This window comes from Mercenaria mercenaria, chromosome 6, assembly GCF_021730395.1.
Source record: "Mercenaria mercenaria strain notata chromosome 6, MADL_Memer_1, whole genome shotgun sequence".
In the NCBI taxonomy this organism is placed as follows: domain Eukaryota; kingdom Metazoa; phylum Mollusca; class Bivalvia; order Venerida; family Veneridae; genus Mercenaria; species Mercenaria mercenaria.
In genome coordinates, this window is record NC_069366.1 from 83,223,953 (window position 1) to 83,247,507 (window position 23,555).

Consider the following 23,555-nt stretch of genomic DNA (forward strand, 5'->3'; position numbering starts at 1 on the left):
GGCCCCTCTGAATCACTTAAGCTGTGATTGGCCCATCTGAATCACTTAAGCTATGATCAGCCCATCTGAATCACTTAAGCTGTGATCAGCCCATCTGAATCACTTAAGCTATGATCAGCCCCTCTGAATCACTTAAGCTGTGATCAGCCCCTCTGAATCACTTAAGCTGTGATCAGCCCATCTGAATCACTTAAGCTATGATCAGCCCCTCTGAATCACCTAAGCTGTGATCTGCCTCTTTGATTCACTTAAGCTGTGATCGGCCCATCTGAATCACCTAAGCTGTGATCGGCCCATCTGAATCACTTAAGCTGTGATTGGCCCCTCTGAATCTCTTAAGCTGCGATCGGCCCCTCTGAATCACTTAAGCTGTGATTGGCCCCTCTGAATCACTTAAGCTGTGTTCAGCCCATCTGAATCACTTAAGCTATGATCAGCCCCTCTGAATCACCTAAGCTGTGATCTGCCTCTTTGATTCACTTAAGCTGTGATCGGCCCATCTGAATCACCTAAGCTGTGATCGGCCCATCTGAATCACTTAAGCTGTGATTGGCCCCTCTGAATCTCTTAAGCTGCGATCAGCCCCTCTGAATCACTTAAGCTGTGATTGGCCCCTCTGAATCACTTAAGCTGTGATCAGCCCCTCTGAATCACCTAAGCTATGATCAGCCCCTCTGAATCACTTAAGCTATGATCGGCCCATCTGAATCACTTAAGCTGTGATTGGCCCCTCTGAATCACTTAAGCTGTGATCAGCCCCTCTGAATCACTTAAGCTATGATCAGCCCCTCTGAATCACTTAAGCTGTGATCGGCCCATCTGAATCACTTAAGCTGTGATTGGCCCATCTGAATCACTTAAGCTGCGATCAGCCCATCTGAATCACTTAAGCTGCGATCGGCCCATCTGAATCACTTAAGCTGTGATCAGCCCCTTTGAATCACTTAAGCTGTGATCTGCCTCTTTGATTCACCTAAGCTGTGATCGGCCCATCTGAATCACCTAAGCTATGATCGGCCCATCTGAATCACTTAAGCTGTGATCAGCCCCTTTGAATCACTTAAGCTGTGATCAGCCCCTTTGAATGACTTAAGCTGTGATCAGCCCCTTTGAATCACTTAAGCTGTGATCAGCCCCTCTGAATCACTTAAGCTATGATCAGCCCCTCTGAATCACCTAAGCTATGATCAGCCCCTCTGAATCACTTAAGATGTGATCAGCCCCTCTGAATCACTTAAGCTATGATCAGCCCCTTTGAATCACTTAAGCTGTGATCAGCCCCTCTGAATCACTTAAGCTGTGATCAGCCCCTTTGAATGACTTAAGCTGTGATCAGCCCCTTTGAATCACTTAAGCTGTGATCAGCCCCTCTGAATCACTTAAGCTATGATCAGCCCCTCTGAATCACCTAAGCTATGATCAGCCCCTCTGAATCACTTAAGATGTGATCAGCCCCTCTGAATCACTTAAGCTATGATCAGCCCCTTTGAATCACTTAAGCTATGATCAGCCCCTTTGAATCACTTAAGCTGTGATCAGCCCCTTTGAATCACTTAAGCTGTGATCAGCCCCTCTGAATCACTTAAGCTGTGATCAGCCCCTCTGAATCACTTAAGCTATGATCGGCCCATCTGAATCACCTAAGCTGTGATCGGCCCATCTGAATCACCTAAGCTGTGATCAGCCCCTCTGAATCACTTAAGCTGTGATCAGCCCATCTGAATCACCTAAGCTGTGATCGGCCCATCTGAATCACCTAAGCTGTGATCGGCCCATCTGAATCACCTAAGCTGTGATCAGCCCCTCTGAATCACTTAAGCTGTGATCGGCCCATCTGAATCACCTAAGCTGTGATTGGCCCATCTGATTCACTTAAGCTGTGATCTGCCCCTTTGAATCACTTAAACTGTGATTGACCCTTCTGAATCATTTAAGCTGTGCTCAACATCTCTGAATTACTTGAGCTGTGCTCAGCAACTTCGTATCAAATAAGTTGTGCTTTACATCTCTGAATCCCATAACTTGTTTGGCACCTTCCAATAATTTAGGCTGTGTTCAGCATTTGTAGTTGTATTTTATCATCCACCTGTCTTGTAGACCCAGGTGCAAGCCAAATCCTGAAATGGTGCCCTAAGGGATACCATTAAAAATGGATAGTTATGAGTGAACATAACTGTGTCTTAAAAAGTTATTTTGTTGTTGCATTATAATCAAGAAGAAATGCATAGAAAAAACGATGTCACAGAATTAATGAGTGAAGCAGTAGTTTTCTGGCATTTATTAATGTTGTCTGGCTTTTGTTCTCACTTTTTTGTATGAATTATCAATTTCCCTTTGGAATGATGGAAAGCTGACTGACCTTGCAACAATCTAACAATTTTAGTGTGATATCTGACACTGCTATAGTAAAGTTATTGAAGACGATCTTGACCTTTCTGATAAAATATAGTCTTTATTTGCTAGGAAAATTAATCATAAAAAACCAGAAGTGTGTGTTTATTCCTTCTGTTCTGCATAAAAGAAAGCAACTTATGTCTCAATTTCTGTGATACATTTTGGAATTGAAAGCTGCATCTAAAAAATAATCTTGCAGTCTTTTTGTCTGAACTGAAAGGAAGTGCACAAAAAATACAGAAAAAAATCAGCATTTTACTTTATTCAAAAAATATATTTGCTAAGAGAGATAATAATGTTGTTATTGATGAAAAGCTCTGAGGAGTAGTGTCTCATTTAGCCAATACAATTCATAATCATTTTCCGTCAGTAACTTTGAGAGAAGAAATTTTCAATATGCTGTCTTTGAGCTTTGATGCATTAATCATGAGTTTTACAGACATTATTTGATAAACCCAGAAGATGTTTTGACAGCAAGTTTGTAAAGTGATAGTTTAAAGGCTAAATTTATGTAAAAAATTTATGAACCTTAGTCTGACATGTCTTTTTGAATTGAAATAAAATTGAATTATTGATCTCTGTTTAAACTAAACAGTACACTTTTAGTTAAATAGCTGGGGTATAGAATATACATGGCACAATTAAACATTGGTTTAGTCAGGAAGGTGTCGGACTCTCAGCCCAGAGGCTGTGGGTTGGAGCCCAGCTAGGGTTACAACCCATTCTTATATGACATCAGTACTGGTTTTTCCAGGAAGCAGGCTAACACGTGATTTAAGTGAGCTTTCAAGCTTTCACCATAATTAGGGATTTTTCTAGACCTCTAAAAAGGGCAGGGTGCTGCTAAAAAGGGGCAAGGTGCATTTTGCGCGTTGCGTACTTTTGTCTACGAAAATCATAAGGTAGATTTCCATGGTTTTTGTTGTAATGTCTACATTGTAAGGTACTACAGAAAGATTTGCAATGAATCTGAATGTCAGGAAAAATATTAATACCTGTTTGTCTATATAACATGCTTATCATTTATAAATACATGTAGTTTGTTTTATGTTTGCATACATTATTTTTGTCTTGAAAGTTTTCTTGATTAGAAATATACCATAAAGATACTATTGAATAATTTAATAATTCTGGTGCAAATCTGTCATTATACATTCATTATATTACTGAACGTACCGTTGATACTCGTACATTTTTTACCCTGGACCTGCTCCCCCCTATCATTTTGACAGATGATTGATGGGCAGTTCGTTTAGAAATACTTAATTAATGGTCAAAGGGGCGGTGCTAAAAGGGCAAAGGGGTGCTGAAGTAAGGCAAAAGGGCGGCGATTTTGGGCAGAAGGGCGGCGCTAAAAATGGGCAGGGTGCTGCGCACTGCTATTCTGCTCTAGAAAAATCCCTACCATAATGGAGCTTAACCTTTACCATGCTAAATTTATGCAATGAACTTGTCCATCTTCCAATTTGGACAGTGCCATTAACTGTTAAAAGGGGTGCTTACCAAAAAGATACTGACTGAATAGCAACCAGTGTAGATCATGATCAGACTGCATGGATGTGCAGGCTGATCATGATCTACACTGGTCGCAAAGGCAGAATCAATCGTGTCCAGCATGGTATGGGTTAAAGGAAATAGCATAAACTAATTTTGGTTCACATTACAGACGAAGGGCCTGTAAAAACAGCATCTTCTACCAGTCCAAGAGATACAACGTCAAAGAGCGGGCCTCCACCATTGATGTATAGCACGTCTACAACCTTGACCTCGCCTCCAGTGGTAACCATAGCACCAACACAGTCTCATCCAAGTCTACTGGCCAGTGATAACAGACCTGTAAGTTTATTGTTTTGGGCTCTTTTATAATTTGTTAACATAAGGTAGATTTCAAATTCTCAAACTTTTGTTATATAAAGACTGACACAAGAACTACTATAAAAGCATAAAAAATGTCGGGGACTGTTTTTGTTGCAAATTAAATCTTTATCAAATAATAAAAGTCACTATTAATTGCACCTTACCTCAGAATTTGAAATCTATGGCTTCATGTTCCCATGAAATATCCATTACAGGTAATATATATTATGGCAGAAACTTTGAAATTAAATGGTTTTTCACTTTATAAAATTTCTTTTATTATATTTTAGAGCTTGGAAAGATTACACAGCAATTCCTCAATGTTTGAGTCAGTATCAGGGAAGATGGACAGGCCTCACTCCTCTGCCTCAAGGGATGATGACAGAGCCTCGAGTAGGGACAATCTTTCCCAGTCTGCTCGAAGGTAAATTTTACTTTTTCAGGAAGATATGGATAAAGAATAAGTATAGAGAGCACATGTTGACCAATTAAGCAGGGGGCCTCTGTTGCCCAGTGGTTAAATTTGCTGACTTCGAATCAGTTGCCCCTCACTGCATTGGGTTCCAAACCTTGCCTGGGGCATAGAATTTTTCTTTCAAGCCATCCAGCTTGTTGAAAGGAAGTTGGCGGTTCTTCCGAATTATCTGCCAATACATGAAATAATGTTCTGAGTGGCACATTGGGTCTTCCTCTACCATCAAAAGCTAGAAAGTTACCAGATGCGTTGGTGCAACATTAAAGCCACCAAAAAAAGTCAGTCAAACAGTTGAAAGTTTGATCCTTGCTGAGGCACATGGTCTCATCTATATTAAATATTTGATAGAAAACAATCATCTGTAGACACTTGCTGTTGTGACCCCTTTAGATTGTTGTTATTTACTTGCCAAGAAAAAACTGCTTCTGTTTTTAAGCCAGGAACACAGAAATATACAGCTATTAGGAATCATTTTTAGGAATAGTTTGGAAGGTCTGAATGAAATTTTAGCGACAGTTCTGTCAGTATAAAAGTTGCAGCAGTCCCTGAGACCAGTACAAGCTTTTTAAATTCAGATCACCTATTTCCCCCTCTCCCCATCATTTAGTCTTAGTTTTAATCATGCAGTATGCTGGAGTAGAAGAGTCACAAATTTGATCCTAATTTACCTTGGTGATATGTTTCAGATTTGACAAAGGAATATGTCTGAATAATTCCTAGTTTTCAGAAGCTTGTGAAAAACAAGTAGAATCCAAGAATACTGGATAAGTTAACTTCATAATTATTATATTTAGTACTGAAAAGTCATTTAATTTTTTGGGCACAAAATTTCATGATTTTTACCAAGATGGCTGTTTCTTGAGGATATGAATTTGTGGATTTCTATGTTTGAATGTAAAATGAATAGGAATTTTACTTATATAGATTTAATTTTGTGGATTAACCCATGAAATTCACGAATAATTGTCCTCCCTCCTACAAATATCAGTGATTTCTCAGTAAATGATAGACTGAAAAGGTTTGGTTAACCACAAAATATTTATTTTCATTTCTTCATTACAGGTTGACACCACATTCAACACCTGGGGCTGTTTCACCTATGTCTGCTAGAGAAGAGGCACCAGCCCGAGGGTTCCAGCCATACAGACCTGGTGACGACTTGCGCCCGCCCATGTCATCCTCGCTGGCCCTAGACCATGCAGCCGCAGCCGCGGCAGCAGCTTATTCATACCCTGCAGCCTTTTTACCACCCCATGCATTTCCACACCCAGCATTCAGGTAAATGGAAGTAAAAGTGTCTTTCCTGCAGATGGTGTTTCAGAATTACTCCATTTCAAAAGCAGCAGCCTCACAGATGTAAAGATATTGATTCATTCAGTTTTCACAGAGATTAATTAATTTGATATGAGGAAAACAAAAAATAGATAAATTGAAAAGATTAATTTTCTTTATGTGAAGATAATGGCAAAACTTGGTCCACAGATTGTTTCTCATTCTCCATTGTGACAGCCAGTTGTTCAGAGTTGTAATGAAAAACAACAGTAAATTAATTTTTTGTCACAGGTGTAACAATTTTACTGTGCTGCTTGTCTGCTTAAAGTATGGAAGCTTTCTAGGACAATATCGTGTAAATTACTTTGCATTTATTTGAATAGATTATGGTTTGCGAGGCGTAGATTGTTGTAAATTTTTGCAGTCAAAGAAAATGCTGAATGTTAATGAGAAATTACACACTTTGTATGAAAAGGTTAAGAGTATGCTGTAACATAATAACTAGCTGAGTATTCTCTTTTTGTGTTAATCTCAAAGACAAAATGCATATTAATTCTGATAGTCTCTAATACAAAATGCATATCTAAAAGAACAGGCATTTCTTGGTTGTAAATGTAAAATACAACTTCTGTCCTGTATTTGGGATATACTGGCATGGTTCAGTTTTAAGCTCACCTGTCACAAAGTGACAAGGTGAGCTTTTGTGATCGCGCGGTGTCCGTCGTCTGTGCGTCCGTGCGTGCGTCGATGCGTGTGTAAACTTTTCCTTGTGACATCTCTAGAGGTCACATTTTTCATGGGATCTTTATGAAAATGGGTCAGAGTGTTCATCTTGGTAAATTCTAGGTCAAGTTCGAAACTGGGTCACGTGCCGTCAAAAACTAGGTCAGTAGGTCTAAAAATAGAAAAACCTTGTGACCTCTCTAGAGGCCATAATTTTCAATGGATCTTCATGAAAATTGGTCAGAATGTTCACCTTGATGATATCTAGGTCAAATTTGAAACTGGGTCACGTGGCATCAAAAACTAGGTCAGTAGGTCTCAAAATAGAAAAACCTTGTGACCTCTCTAGAGGCCATATATTTCACAAAATCTTCATGAAAATTGGTCAGAATGTTCATCTTGATGATATCTAGGTCAAGTTTGAAACTGGGTCACGTGCCTTCAAAAACTAGGTCAGGAGGTCTAAAAATAGAAAAACCTTGTGACCTCTCTAGAGGTCATATATTTCACAAGATCTTCATGAAAATTAGTCAGAACGTTCACATTGATGATATCTAGGTCAAGTTCGAAACTGGGTCACGTGCGGTGAAAAACTAGGTCAGTAGGTCTAAAAATAGAAAAACCTTGTGACCTCTCTAGAGGCCATATATTTCATGAAATCTTCATGAAAATTGGTCAGAATGTTCAACTTTATGATATCTAAGTCAAGTTCGAAAGTGTGTCACGTGCCTTCAAAAACTAGGTCAGTAGGTCAAATAATTAAAAAACCTTGTGACCTCTCTAGAGGCCATATTTTCCATGGGATCTGTATGAAAGTTGGTCTGAATGTTCATCTTGATGATATCTAGGTCAAGTTCGAAAGTGGGTCACGTGCCATCAAAAACTAGGTCAGTAGGTCAAATAATAGAAAAACCTTGTGACCTCTCTAAAGGCCATATTTTTCAATGGATCTTCATGAAAGGTAGTCTGAATGTTCATCTTGATGATATCTAGGTCAAGTTCGAAACAGGGTCATGTGCGGTCAAAAACTAGGTCAGTAGGTCTAAAAATAGAAAAACCATGTGACCTCTCTAGAGGCCATACTTGTGAATAGATCTCCATAAAAATTGGTCAGAATGTTCATCTTGATGATATCTAAGTCAAGTTCGTAAGTGGGTCACGTGCCATCAAAAAGTAGGTCAGTAGGTCAAATAATGAAAAAACGTTGTTACCTCTCTAGAGGCCATATTTTTCATGGGATCTGTATGAAAGTTGGTCTGAATGTTTATCTTGATGATATCTAGGTTAGGTTTGAAACTGGGTCAACTGCGATCAAAAACTAGGCCAGTAGGTCTTGAAATAGAAAAACCTTGTGACCTCTCTAGAGCCCATACCCTTGAATGGATCTTCATGAAAATTGGTCAGAATGTTCACCTTGATGATATCTAGGTCAAGTTTGAAACTGGGTCACATGCCTTAAAAAACTAGGTCAATAGGTCAAATAATAGAAAAACCTTGTGACCTCTCTAGAGACCATATTTTTCAATGGGTCTTCATGAAAATTGGTCAGAATTTTTATCTTGATAATATCTAGGTCAAGTTAAAAACTGGGTCACATGAGCTCAAAAATAAGGACTCTATGTCAAATAATAGAAAAAACGACGTCATACTCAAAACTGGGTCATGTGGGAAGAGGTGAGCGATTCAGGACCATCATGGTCCTCTTGTTTGACAATTTTACTGAAAAATTTGGTTTTATTTTTCCTTTTGTTCCATTCCCTACATAATGCATTTTACAGTAAGCTGTTATATATCAGGACACATTTACGATGTGTTCAGTTTCTGCCTTATTAATGGTGATGAATTAAGCCAGTTCTGAACCAGGTCCAGTATATCCCATTGTTCTGAACTGCGGTAATTTTTGTTTTTTCACAAAGTGCAAAAAACTGAACAAAGACTTTATTATCATGGCTGTTCTTCTTGTTTAATGCTATAAGGTTAGAGTGTTGATATTTGTACCCCCCCAACAACAAAGTTGTAAGGGCAGTATACTGGTTTCAGTTGTCTGTCAGTCTGTCCGTCTGTCTGCCTGTCCATAGACACAGTCTTGTGTGCACCAAGTCTCCTCATCCCCTTGACACAAGTTAAGGAAACTTCATACAAGTGATCAGTAACAACAGTAGTTGTGCATGTTGCATGTTAAGTTCTTTCTGAAAAAAAAATTGCAGAGTAACCAGACTTAATTTTTTGTTACTATACTATATACATAGAGTCTGCATTATGCAATCTTGTGCGTGCCTTATCTCCTGAACCCATGCACACAATTTAATGAAACTTAATACAAGTGATCAGTAGTAACCCTAGTTGTGCATGGTGTATATTGGGTTCTTTCAGAAAAACATTCTGCACAGTTGTGGGACTTCCTTTTTTGTTAATATACTATATACATACAGTCTGCATATGCAATCATGTGCACACCTAACCTCCCAAACCCCTGCACACAATTTAACGAAACTTCACGCAAGTGATCAGTACCAACCCTAGTTGTGCATGGTGCATGTTACATTCTTTTAGATAAATATTTTGCAGAGTTATGGGACTTTCTTTTTTGTTACTATACTATATACATAGTCTGCATATGCAATCTTGTGCATGCCTAATCTCCCGAACCTTTGCACACAATTTAATGAAACTTCACACAAGTGATCAGTACCAACCTTACTTGTGCAAAGTGCATGTTAGGTTCTTTCAGAAAAATATTCTGCAGAGTTATGGGACTTCCTTTTTTCTTACTATACTATATACATAGAGTCTATATACTGTCACCTTAGTGCAAAAAGTGAATAAGTCCTTTAAGTCAATGCAGTTATCAACTTCTTGTGTTGAGATGACGATACATACAGTCCACATAATTATGCAGTCTTGTGTGCGTCAAATTGCAGTGTACTGTGTCAGTGCATGCGGGGTGTACATTCATCACCTTCAGTGATAGCTCTAGTTTGTGCTGTTGAGGAGCACTGTTTGATGTGTTGATAAATATTCATCTGGCCTTGACTTAACAATAAGGCAGAAACTTGTAGTAAAATCCTACTGTAATACTAGCTGTCTTAGGCAAGCTAGTATAATTTTCCAAGAATAAAATGTAAATGGGGCTACACAAATTCGTGATTTGAGTGTTTGTGTGCACATTATTGGAAAAATTAATTTGGTATGAAGATTAATGCAGGAATTAATTTGATATAAACGTTGATTGAGAAATTTTATTTATTGATTCAAGTGATTAAATTTTTTCTTCTGCTAAACAGGTTTGATGACCCATTATTATTGGAGCGTTACAGAATGATGCAGTCTCCATACATGCCATACCCCCAGGGAATGATGCCACACCCTAGTCTACACCCTTTATTAGCAGCCGGAGGGAGATATCCGCCAGACCTGTTCCCGCCCCAGTTTCCACCTTTCTCACAACAGAGCAGGATGTCAGACCATCGCTCACCATCTATGCTGTCAGAGAGGTAAAACAAAAGCAAAACACCAGTAGCTCAAGATCAACAAGCAGAATTTTCAAGTTACCCACTGTTTTGAACATACTAAATATAGAAAATACATGTATAATGAAAAAGTGATTTGCTTGAGTGAACTTAGAAGCTCGAGCCACCAATGATTGAGCAGTCATTTGTTTCACCGTATCATAAATACTTAAGTAGGGCAAGTCAAACCTGTGGTAATGATCACCTGTGAAGGTAGACCTCCTGTCTCTAAATTTTAGACTGCCAGTTTCTTTCCTGTTTAAATATTTGCATTTTCTTTTAACTTATGAATAAGGACATGCTGTAAATTAAGACCACTTTTTAGCTAACCTGTCACAAAGTGAACAAGGTGAGCTTTTGTGATCGCGCGTCATCCGTGCGTGCGTCTGTGCGTAAACTTTTGCTTGTGTCCACTCTAGAGGTCACATTTTTCATGCGATCTTTATGAAAGTTGATCAGGGTGTTCATCTTGATGATATCTAGGTCAAGTTCGAAACTGGGTCACGTTCGTTCCAAAACTGGGTCAGTAGGTCTAAAAATAGAGAAACCTTGTGACCTCTCTAGAGGCCATATTTTTCAATGAATCTTCATGAAAATTGGTCAGATTGTTCACCTTGATGGTATCTAGGTCAAGTTCGAAACTGGGTCACGTGCGGTCAAAAACTAGGTCAGTAGGTCAAAAAATAGAAAAACCTTGTGACCTCCCTAGAGGCCATACTTTTCAATGGATCTTCATGAAAATTGGTCAGAATGTTCACCTTGGTGATATCTAGTTCAAGTTCGAAACTGGGTCAAGTGCCATCAAAAACTAGGTCATTAGGTCAAATAATAGAAAAACCTTGTGACCTCTCTAGAGGCCATATTTTTCATGGGATCTGTATGAAAGTTAGTCTGAATGTTCATCTTGATGATATCTAGGTCAAGTTCGAAACTGAGTCAAATGCAATCAAAAATTAGGTCAGTAGTTCTAAAAATAGAAAAACCTTTTGACCTCTCTATAGGCCATATTTTTCAACGGATCTTCATGAAAATTGGTCAGAATGTTCACCTTGATGATATCTAGGTCAGGTTCGAAACTGGGTCATGTGCGGTCAAAACCTAGGTCAGTAGGTCTAAAAATAGAAAAACCTTGTGACCTCTCTAGAGGCCATATTTTTCATGAGATCTTCATGAAAATTGGTGAGAATTTTTATCTTGATGATATCTAGATCAAGTTCAAAACAGGGTCACATGAGCTCAAAAACTAGGTCACTATGTCAATATAATAGAAAAACGACGTCATACTCAGTTCAAAACTGGGTCATGTGGGGACAGGTGAGCGATTCAGGACCATCATGGTCCTCTTGTTTAGCTTTCACATATGACTGCATGTGCTAAGTAGATGACAACATTTATTTTGAGGCATCAAGGTCACTATGACCTTGCAACTGAAACCCATTTTTGGTCACTCTTGAGCCAACAGGCATTAAGGTGATATCTGTACGTTATATTTGTAGCCGTATTTGTAGATATATGTACACAAATCTGAATTAAATGTGAGCCGTAAGCTATAGCTATAATTGCATTGTTATTGGGAATAATTGTCTGGATTTCCATCTAATACTGACAGATTGGCAGTCTACAGCTGGACATATATTAAATGGCCTTTGAAAGAATGGATAGAAATGGAGTCTTAACCTTCACCCTGCTGAATTTCTAAAATGGACTGGTCTATCAGTTTGGGCAGTACCATTTATTATTAGAAGAGGTGTTCACCGAATTTTTTATGACTAAATAGCAAACAGTGCACACCATGATCAGCTTGCATGGAAGAGCAGGTTGATCTTGGTCTGCACTAGTTGCAAAGGCAGAATCACTTGCCACCAGCAGGCTAAAGGTTAAAGCACACATTATTGCATATGCAACTGCTTATTTAATTGCTTATTTAAGATCAGTTAATAGCCAAGTGCCCATTATGTGGGTGAAAATAGTAGCTTTTGACATTCACAGATATGGGTCCCCCAGAATTTGCCATTTAGCATAAACCATGGTATTTTATGCTAACAAATATAAATGATTTCATAGTACAGTCTTACAAAGACATATTTTATTTCCTTATTTGCCAGTTTTTCTATGTCTGCATAGCAAACAAATTTTGTCTGGCATTATAGTCCAAGAAATTCCATCTGCAGAGATTGCACTATATATTAAGTACTCCCATTTTCTGCTTTCAGACAAAGAATGGAAGAGGAAAAACAGAGAGAAATGGAACGTGAAAGAGAAAAGGAGAGGGAGCGTGAACGGGAACGAGAAAAGGACCGAGAGATGGCTATACAACGGGAGAGACAGAGGGCGCTAGAGAGAGAAGCTGAAAAACAGCGTGACCGAGACCGGTTAGCTTGTCAAGATCGTGATAGGCTGCCCTCTAGAGACAGGGACAGACTACCATCGCATGAGGACATGGGCAAAGAATCACTTGAGAGTTCTCTGTGTATGTTATATCTGTTTTTATTAAAAGTTTTGTTTGTTAGCTTGCAACAGGGCTAGAATTCAACTTTGTCTGTACATGCAAGTATTTGCTAGTAGATCTACAAGAAAATCTCACCTTCACTTGAAATTATGCATCTTAGTCGCATAAATTTCTGTACATAGGCAAGTTTCTCTGAAAACTTTGGGGCCAAATGCTTACAAACTTCACTCTTAGGCATCAGGAGATGACCTCACAAACAACTAGACCGGGTGCTTTCAAACTTCACATCTGTCCTTGGTATCAGGAGATGACCTTACAGGTCAAGTTACATAACTCAAGTTTTTATTTGTCAAAATATTGTTCCTGTTTAACAGAAATGTGAATCTTTTGCATGTAAGAATTTTTTTCGTGAACAATTCAATCAAGTTAATAAATTTTTAGCTCACCTGTCACGTAGCGACAGGGTGAGCTTTTGTGATCGCCCTTAGTCCGTCGTCCGTCCACAATTTCTTGTCTGCACGATAGAGGTTTCATTTATGATTTTATTTTAACCAAACTTGCACACAACATGTATCACCATAAGATCTCGGTTCCTTTCTTGAACTGGCCAGATCCCATTATGGGTTCCAGAGTTATGGCCCCTGAAAGGGCCAAAATTAGCTATTTTGACCTTGTCTGCACAATAGCAGCTTCATTTATGATTTGATTTTTACCAAACTTGCACACAACTTGTATCACCATAAGATCTCGGTTCCTTTCTTGAACTGGCTAGATTCCATTATGGGTTCCAGAGTTATGGCCCCTGAAAGGGCCAAAATTAGCTATTTTGACCTTGTCTGCACAATAGCAGCTTCATTTATGATTTGATTTTAACCAAACTGGCATACAACTTGTATCACCATAAGATCTTGGTTCCTTTCTTGAACTGGCCAGATTTTGTTATGGGTTCCAGAGTTATGGCCCCTGAAAGGGCCAAAATTAGCTATTTTGACCTTGTCTGCACAGTAGCAGCTTCATTTATGATTCGATTTTAACCAAACTTGCACACAACTTGTATCACCACAAGATCTTGATTCTTTTCTTGAACTGGCCAGATTTCTTCATGGGTTCTAGAGTTATGGCCCCTTAAAGGTCCAGAATTGGCTATTTTGGCTTTTGCAGCCATATAGAGACTTCATTTATGGTTTTATTTGATACAAACTTCCAAAATAACTTCAGCAACAATAATTCTTGGATTCCATGACAAATCAGATCCAAGCGTAGGTTCAGAGTTATTTTATATCTGATTACCTCCCCTGATTGTAATCCAAATGGATTTATATCATTTATATCAGTAAGTACTTATAGTACTTATTTGAAATTTCATTATTGTCATTAGTTGGACTGAGCCAATCAGGGTAGATAACTATGGACTGATTTTATGTCAAATTACCTCCCTTTATTTCAAATTAAAATGGGTATATCTCCATAACTAATGAAGATACTGATCTGAAATTTCATTTATGTCAACAGATTTATTTGGCAGATCCTTCTTTTCTTCACTTTCAATAACTTTTTTTTTGTTAATTACTTCCCTTTTACGTTACTATAAATAGCTTATTTTTAGTAACTTTTTTATTATTGGCCGTAGGGAAAAACCGAGACCACTTTTCTGTGGTACAACATGGATGGTACCTCCAATTTGTAGGTGTATTTTGACATATCTGTACCTTGTAAGATTTTTTTTTTCGTTTTGGTTAAATTTCTTCCCTTTGTTGTTACTGTCCTTTGGACTTAGATACTTTTTCTGAGGACCTTCTTGTCCTCAAGTGCAATGATAACAGGTGAGCGATATAGGGCCATCATGGCCCTCTTGTTTTTTATCTTCACATGGCAAGTTTCATGACTCTGGCTTACATTTTTGCAAAATTATGACTCTTTTTTTCAGGTGAGAAAATGTTGCTAAAGCTTTTGTATCTAAGCTATTATTAGGTGGAACCAACAAGCTGTCATCTGACAGGTCTTGTGATAGAAGTTGAATGTAATACATGAGTATCTGGCTATTTTTTTTCGCCAACAATTTGCTGAGTCACAATAAATTTGATTATGCATTAAAAAATGTGGATAAAATATTGCCATTGGATTAAAATCAGCAATTCAGTCTGCTAATATCGTCAGTTGAGTTGTTCGAAAATCTTATGAAAAATTCCTATGATACCAGAGATATTTAACTATTCAGATTTTACTGTTTTCTTACAGCTGCCAAATTTGGCAGTATTATTCAAGGAACACCAAAAGGTCTTGGGATTGCTGATAGATATCCACGAGTCACATCTTCGTCATCATCTACGGCAGGTCTCGGTCGAAAAGATGAAAGGAAAATTCCAAAGGAAGAGTATGGTTTTCCTAGCAATCATAGTCAACAATCTTCACACAGGGTTTGTATATCTTCTCCAGCCCTTTTAGCTGTTGTAAATTTAAAAATACTTCATCTCTGTCATTGTCTACAAGAAAGACAACTGTTATAAATAAAACAGCATTGATGATATAAATGACAATCATGTTTTGATTGTCATTGTTCACTGTCAGTAACTTCTCACATAATTCAAGAGCCCACTAAGTTAGCTCAGTTATGTCTTTAAGTTGCCTAAGTTTTTAAGGAAAATTATTTTGCTATTCATAGATATCTTAAAAGGTTTAAAATAGACAGTTTAACACTACTTTGATTAAGTAAGCAGTTGTGATAATGTTTTAGAACTGGGTTTCAAACATTTTAAAATCTTTTTTCATTATAACAGGGCTCCATAGAGGAACATAAAAAACGAATGTCTCTTGTCAACCCGTTGCGAGAGGGCGGGAAGCCTCGGCCTCCGCCACTAGTCTCCCCAAGGGCACATGGAGATCCCCAGTCACGCTCCAGTAAAAGTAACGATACAGGTCTGTTTAGACCATTTGACAGTAACCAGATGATGAATGGGTACGACAATCACAATAGACGTGACAGGGAAAACTCTACAGTTTGTAAAGTGGAATCTGAGGAAAAGAAACATTCCCATGAAAGGCATCTTTTAAATCCGAAGTACGAGAAAGATACAAGGGAGACGACTCACAAGACTGGATCTTCTGTTAGCGCCTTTCAGACGTTCGCGAATCACATTTCAAAAATGGAATCTGATGCTCAGATTTTATCGCGTTCAGTCAACAGGGATGCGTCATATAGTATTCCACACTCTGCATACTCGACACCATTAAATGTCCCGTCATATAACACTTCGTTAATTCAGTCAGGTTTACACAGAAGTGATCAAGTTGTCGGGACAGACTACTCTAAGTCTTCAGGACATGAATCTCAGAATTGCGTTAGTAAACTCGATCTTGACGAAAAACGGAAAAATGAATCTCGAGATAAGACGTGTTGTAGTGATAGTGAATGTGACTTAAGTAATGAAGAGGACAGTCAAGAAAAGCAACTCCTAATTTCTTCAGGTCCACCACTTAAACTAGACACGTCGCCAAAAAAGATCAAGCTCCTCTCAGAACTTGGACTGACAACTTTTTCAAATAAAAAAGGTACTTCATAATTATTGATCCATATTGATGCCACTTTAGGCAAAAATATTCTTGAAACGTACTTGGGGAAAAAAGTCAATCTGTCAGTCTTACTCAGTGTACTTTGTAAGGCAGAGTATGATAATAGTTTACAGAAGCATTGCAGCTGGTAATAAACCTGTAATGACATTTAGCATTCTCCGTTCAGTTACGTTTCTCAGTGTGCAATGTCGGCATACCCTGGTTGTTATGAAAAATAATTTTCTGTTAGTCTGAAGCATTCATAATTTGCATACAAAGAAGACACACAAATTGTCAGTAATCATTATTAATCCACTACCTTACTGTTATTATAAAAACTTGAATGTTTCAGGTATGGTTTGCTTTCAAAGAAGATAATGGTTTTAAATCAGTTAAACATTTGTTAACAACACATCTGAAGAAAAAATACTGCCTTACAAAAAAAGAGCATTTCATTCCAACTAGATCACTTTCTTAGTAAAATAATCTCTGTACTCCAAGTAAATGTTAGCCTTCCTGTGTTACTCTGTATGATGTCCAACAGAAGCATCATGACACAAAACATTTGTTTCTACAGAATTTCTTGACAGAAGTGCTGTGGTGTTAACATGTAAATAAAACAGATTTTTGAAAAGAAAATATAAATTACACTTCATTGCAGGAAAACATGTTAGTGCTTTGTTCATTTGTTTTTCATATCGTAAATGTTGTATAAATGTATAAAGTTATGTGTTACTGTTTACAGATGCAGATTTTGAGAAATTTAGAAAGAGGCGACGGAGAATGAAGGAGCGAAGCGTGAGCCCGGTGTCTGTCGAGTCTGGACCCCCTACACCACTGAAGTCACAATACAGACCTGAAGATCTGTGCATGGAACCAGACTATAAACTGAAATGTCAATTTCTGTCTCAGCACTTACATCTAGAACCTGTTCCTCATGATACAAAGAAAGGTAACTCTGCTGCAATTGTTGTGCATTACGCTACCCTGAAGTCGTACATAAAGCCTGTGTTACATTACAAAATAGAATCATTGAGTTAAACATTTGTTAACAAAATAGCTGTTTAGTGGAAACATGACTTTGTAGTTGCAAAAAATGGAAGATAAGATTTATGCTTGTAGATTGACACAAATACAAAGTAAAAGAAGACATTTCCTCACAAATATTAGTTTATGTAATGATTACACAGTATTTGAAAATAAAAAAAAAGAAAACACAAAGACAAATTTGCAAAGAAACTTCACTGATGCTTTGTGTATTTGAATTTGTATTTCAAAATTTTCAGTTCATGATGTCATTAAGAAGGCTTGCGATGAAGAGAAAAAGAGGCGACTGAATGTAGACGTTCCGATTTGTGTCGATAATCATAGTCTGAAAACTGGTGTTAAACGTAAACTTGAAGACGATGTGTTCAGTCCATCTCAAATAGACTCAGATTTTTTGCCGGACCGTAAATTGAACCTTTTTCACAGAGACACAAATACTAATAGATTAGGGAAAAGCACGTCATCACCTTCTCTCGACAGCTTGGAAAGAAGTAAATCAGATTCCAGTGCAGTGAATTTGAAACGGCCGAACATGTTCGGAAAAAGTTTCGTGCAGGAATTCCATGAATCTGTTTTACAAACAACAAGACAAAAGGAGATGAAAAGATTGTCAGGTATGATTGTTTTCAGTTATAGGTTCAGTGTGTCTACATAGAATAGCAAACTTCCATCAGTGATAATCTCCCCCGTTGCTACATTAATCACGGCTGTTACAAATATCATTGACTGTGAAAGTCACATGACCATTGAAAAGAAATTCAAATATTTTTTAAAAAATTTTTCAGTTTATATTTAAATCCATTTTAGCCCCAGATCTCTAAAGAATATGCAACACTGATTAAGTAACTAAAATCTAATATCAAATGATGAAAAAAGTTTGGATAGAAATATTTGTGTTGGAAGAGGTCTCTTTACTGTAAGGGGAGACCACTGCATGGAGATTGAAATAACAGATTTTTTAGCTCACCTGAGCACGAAGTGCTCAAAGGTGAGCTTTAGTGATCACCCTGTGTCTGTCGTCGTCCGTCCGTCTGTCCGTCGTCAACAATTTGACTGTTAACACTCTAGAGGTCACATTTTTGGCCCAATCTTAATGAAACTTGGTCAGAATGTTACCCTCCATAAAATCTTGGACGAGTTCGATATTGGGTCATCTGGGTTCAAAAACTAGGTCACCAGGTCAAATCAAAGGAAAAGCTTGTAAACACTCTAGAGGTCACAATTTTGACCGAATCTTAATGAAACTTGGTCAGAATGTTACCCTCCATAAAGTCTTCGACGAGTTCGATATTGGGTCATCTTGGGTCAAAAACTAGGTCACCAGGTCAAATCAAAGGAAAAGCTTGTTAACACTCTAGAGGTCACATTTTTGGCCCAATCTTAATGAAACTTGGTCAGAATGTTACCCATCATAAAATCTTGGATGAGTTCGATATTGGGTCATCTGGGGTCAAAAACTAGGTCAACAGGTCAAATCAAAGGAAAAGCTTGTTAACACTCTAGAGGTCACAATTTTGGACCAATCTTTATGAAACTTAGTCAGAATGTTATCCTTAAAAAAGTCTTGGACGAGTTTGATATTGGGTCATCAGGGGTCAAAAACTAGGTCACCAGGTCAAATCAAAGGAAAAGCTTGTTAACACTGAAGATGCCGCATTTATGACTATATCTTCATGAAACTTGGTCAGAATGTTAATATTGATGATCTTAAGGTCCAGTTTGAATCTGGGTCATGTAGGATTAAAAACTAGGTCACCAGGTCAAATTAAAGGAAAAGCTAGTTAACACTGTAGAGGCCACATTTATGACCATATCTTAATGAAACTTGGTCAGAATGTTTATCTTGATGCTCTTTAGGTCAAGTTTAAACCTGGGTCAGCTTCGGTCAAAAACTAGGTCACTAGGTTAAATCAAAGGAAAAGCTTGTTAACACTGTAGAGCCCACATTTATGACTATCTCTTCATGAAACTTAGTCAGAATATTAAACTTGATGATCTTTAGGTCAAGTTCGAATCTGGGTCATGTTGGGTCAAGAATTAGGTCATGGGGGCAAATCAAAGGAAAAGCTTGTTAACACTCTAGAGGCCATATTTATGACTGTATCTTCATGAAACTTAGAATTTTACACTTGATGATCTTTAGGTCAAGTTTGAATCTGGGTCATGTTGGGTCAAAAACTAGGTCACGGGGTCAAATCAAAAGAAAAGCTAGTTAACACTGTAGAGGCCATATTTATGAACATATCTTGATGAAACTTGGTCAGAACGTTAATCTTGATGATCTTTAGGTCAATAGGTCAGGTGAGCGATACAGGGCCTTCATGGCCCTCTTGTTTTATTTCTGAAAGGAGCTCTGGCACCTCCAGATTTAGCTCCAACTATTAAATTGTGTAGTTATTATAAATTAAAAGTGAAAACAGTGTGATTAAAAGAGCTTTGAAAGTTTTTGTAAAAAATAAAATGCATGTGTAATGTGATTTGTAGATACACCTTTTTATCATGATAATCATGGTGTAAAATGTTGACAGTAGGATTTTAGATAAGGCTTTCTTCTGTTTATTATAATTCTTGATAATTTACATGTTTCTGTTATTTTATGAAATAATGATATTTAGACATAAATCTTCACACATGCAGTGTTAGTACTAATTTTAAATGCATTGTATTTTGCAAGAAAGCAATTTTAGTCATGACCATCAAATTGCTTATATTTTTACATTATTCTTTTCTGGTATCTTTATGAAATGTTGATGAACAGTTTAATTATATGTAAGTAATGATAAGGTCAATTTTGTCTACATTCAGTTGTTAATAGTAACTTGCATGTTTGATAATTGACCAAAATGATGAGTAATAATTTTATTTCAACAGGTGAAAGTCAGAAAATAACTGATCTGTCTCCAACAAAGTCCATGCATATGTTACCATGGCAACCGATGAGTCTGGAAGCATGGCCTGGTGTTGATGGCATCATGGAAACTTACCAGAAATATCATCAGGGTAAGTTAAGAAATATATTTGTTTCTTTTATTTATCAAGTTTAACTGCATGGACTATCAATGTCCAAGGGAGGGAACTTTAGAGACTATGACTAGAGTCAAGTACTTTAAGCTGGGTACCTGTTATGTTGTATCATATGCTGATTTAAATAGCACATCTGAATATTTCTTAGTCATGTCAACCACATACTTACTTTTATCAGTAAAATCTGCTAGAATGTTCAGCACCCAATGAAACGAAAAAGCTTTTTATAGCTGTCTTAGACTATTACTGATTGATGAATACTTAACTGGTTGTAATTGCTGGAGTTTATTGTTAACCACCTTGATAGCCTAGTGGTAGAGCGTTTGCTTCGAGTGTGAAAGGTCATGGGTTCGATCCCTGGCCGCATCATACCAAAGACGTGAAAAATGGTACCAGTAGCTTACTTGCTTGGCGCTGAGCATAAAAAAAGGGAAACTGGCCTCTTCTCTCAAACCCTCGTGGCGATGGATTCCATCAGGAATGAGGTGTCGAGAGTGATTAATGTTACTTATAGAACTTGTTTCACAATCAACCTAAAATAAATTAGTATAAACTGTTGTTATTTAGGAGAGAAGTTAGAACGGCAGGTATTACTCGATAGAAACCGTAAGTTACGTGAAGAGAATGCCAAGCTTAATACTGCAGCAGCACAGCTCAGCCAGAGAATGGAGGTAAACTATGGAAATGTAATACATATTATTTAACCCATCAACTCTCAATTTTGAAACATATTTCTTTACTACGAAATCTTGATTTTTAACATAAGCTTATAATACAGTATGTATTTTTAACCCATTAACTCATAGATTCGGTACTTACTATTAAACCCTTTAACTTACGACTTGATATATTGTTTATCTCATAGATCTTATGTGTGATATTTAACTATAGCTTTACTTGTAATTATCATTTTACCATGAATGCTATGCTTTTTATCATGCTCCCGTCTTACATTGGTTGGTCAGTCATTTAGGAACTGGAGAATATCAGGATCTTACATGCCTGTCTGTGTAACACGAGTTTTTCCCTACCCGAGGGACAGCGTGGAACGAAAAACCGAGCTTTAGTCAGGTTTTTAGCTCACCTGTCACAAAGTGACAAGGTGAGCTTTTGTGATCGCGCAGCGTCCGTCGTCCGTGCGTGCGTCCGTAAACTTTTGCTTGTGACCACTCTAGAGGTCACATTTTTTGTGGGATCTTTATGAAAGTTGGTCAGAATGTTCATCTTGATGATATCTAGGTCGAGTTCGAAACTGGGTCACGTGCCATCAAAAACTAGGTCAGTAGGTCTAAAAATAGAAAAACCTTTTGACCTCTCTAGAGGCCATATATTTCACAAGATCTTAATGAAAATTGGTCAGAGTGTTCACCTTGATGATATCTAGATCAAGTTCGAAACTGGGTCACGTGCCATCAAAAACTAGGTCAGTAGGTCTAAAAATAGAAAAACCTTGTGACCTCTCTAGAGGCCATATATTTCACAAGGTCTTCATGAAAATTGGTCAGAACATTCACCTTGATGATATCTAGGTCAGGTTCGAAACTGGGTCATGTGCCATCAAAAACTAGGTCAGTAGGTCAAATAATAGAAAAACCTTGTGACCTCTCTAGAGGCCATATTTTTCATGGGATCTGTATGAAAGTTGGTCTGAATGTTCATCTTGATGATATCTAGGTCAAGTTTGAAAGTGGGTCACGTGCGGTCAAAAACTAGGTCAGAAGATCTAAAAATAGAAAAACCTTTTGACCTCTCTAGAGGCCATATTTTTCATGGGATCTGTATGAAAGTTGGTCTGGATGTTCATCTTGATGATATCTAGGTCAAGTTCGAAAGTGGGTCACATGCCATCAAAAACTAGGTCAGTAGGTCAAATAATAGAAAAACCTTGTGACCTCTCTAAAGGCCATATTTTTCATGGGATCTGTATGAAAGTTGGTCTGAATGTTAAACTTGATGATATCTAGGTCAAGTTTGAAACAGGGTCATGTGCGGTCAAAAACTAGGTCAGTAGGTCTAAAAATAGAAAAACCTTGTGACCTCTCTAGAGGCCATTCTTGTGAATGGATCTCCATAAAAATTTGTCAGAATGTTCATCTTGATGATATCTAGGTCAGGTTTGAAAGTGGGTCACGTGCCATCAAAAAGTAGGTCAGTAGGTCAAATAATGAAAAAACGTTGTGACCTCTCTAGAGGCCATATTTTTCATGGGATCTGTATGAAAGTTGGTCTGAATGTTTATCTTGATTATATATAGGTCAGGTTTGAAACTGGGTCAACTGCGATCAAAAACTAGGTCAGTATATCTTAAAATAGAAGAACCTTGTGACCTCTCTAGAGGCCATACCCTTGAATGGATCTTCATGAAAATTGGTCAGAATGTTCACCTTGATGATATCTAGGTCAAGTTTGAAACTGGGTCATGTGCCTTAAAAAACTAGGTCAGTAGGTCAAATAATAAAAAACCTTGTGACCTCTCTAGAGGCCATACTTTTCATGGGATCTGTATGAAAGTTGGTCTGAGTGTTCACCTTGATGATATCTAGGTCAAGTTTGAAACTGGGTCAACTGCAGTCAAAAACTAGGTCAGTAGGTCTAGAATTAGAAAAATCTTTTGACCTCTCTAGAGGCCATATTTTTCAATGGATCTTCATGAAAATTGATCTGAGTGTTCACCTTGATGATATCTAGGTCCTGTTCGAAACTGGGTCACGTGAGGTCAAAAACTAGGCCAGTAGGTATAAAAATAGAAAAACCTTGTGACCTCTCTAGAGGCCATATTTTTCATGAGATCTTCATGAAAATTAGTGAGAATGTTCACCTTGATGATATCTAGGTAAAATTCAAAACAGGGTCACGTACCTTCGAAAACTAGGTCACTATGTCAAATAATAGAAAAACCTTGTGACCTCTCTAGAGACCATATTTTTCAATGGATCTTCATGAAAATTGGTCAGAATTTTTATCTTGATAATATCTAGGTCAAGTTCAAAACTGGGTCACATGAGCTCAGAAACTAGGTCACTATGTCAAATAATAGAAAAAACGACGTCATACTCAAAACAGGGTCATGTGGGAAGAGGTGAGCGATTCAGGACCATCATGGTCCTCTTGTTTATCCAAGGTGTCCTGAGGGTTGGGAAAAAAGCCGTCTTACACAGGCACAGATACTAGATCATTTACTTGCCTATCACATTCAAAATAGATCATGGTGACAAATAGATCTGGGTTCTTCTGGCATTATATTTATAGTATATGA

The 23,555-nt window shown here is 37.7% G+C and overlaps 1 protein-coding gene across 2 annotated transcripts in view; it reads left to right on the top strand.

Moving 5' to 3' along the window:
• Nucleotides 1-23,555, top strand: part of LOC123549897 (genetic suppressor element 1-like) — a 137,401-nt gene that overhangs the window by 107,266 nt on the left and 6,580 nt on the right. Inside the window, exons 4-14 of one of the 2 annotated variants that reach the window (XM_053546497.1) lie at nucleotides 4,061-4,230; nucleotides 4,542-4,675; nucleotides 5,789-6,004; nucleotides 10,006-10,215; nucleotides 12,444-12,700; nucleotides 14,918-15,096; nucleotides 15,457-16,228; nucleotides 16,974-17,180; nucleotides 17,515-17,889; nucleotides 20,147-20,275; nucleotides 20,867-20,985. In XM_053546497.1, the coding sequence (XP_053402472.1) occupies nucleotides 4,061-4,230; nucleotides 4,542-4,675; nucleotides 5,789-6,004; nucleotides 10,006-10,215; nucleotides 12,444-12,700; nucleotides 14,918-15,096; nucleotides 15,457-16,228; nucleotides 16,974-17,180; nucleotides 17,515-17,889; nucleotides 20,147-20,275; nucleotides 20,867-20,985 (2,768 nt within the window). The remainder of the gene's footprint in view (nucleotides 1-4,060; nucleotides 4,231-4,541; nucleotides 4,676-5,788; nucleotides 6,005-10,005; nucleotides 10,216-12,443; nucleotides 12,701-14,917; nucleotides 15,097-15,456; nucleotides 16,229-16,973; nucleotides 17,181-17,514; nucleotides 17,890-20,146; nucleotides 20,276-20,866; nucleotides 20,986-23,555) is intronic. The other variant, XM_053546498.1, reaches the window with a different exon arrangement.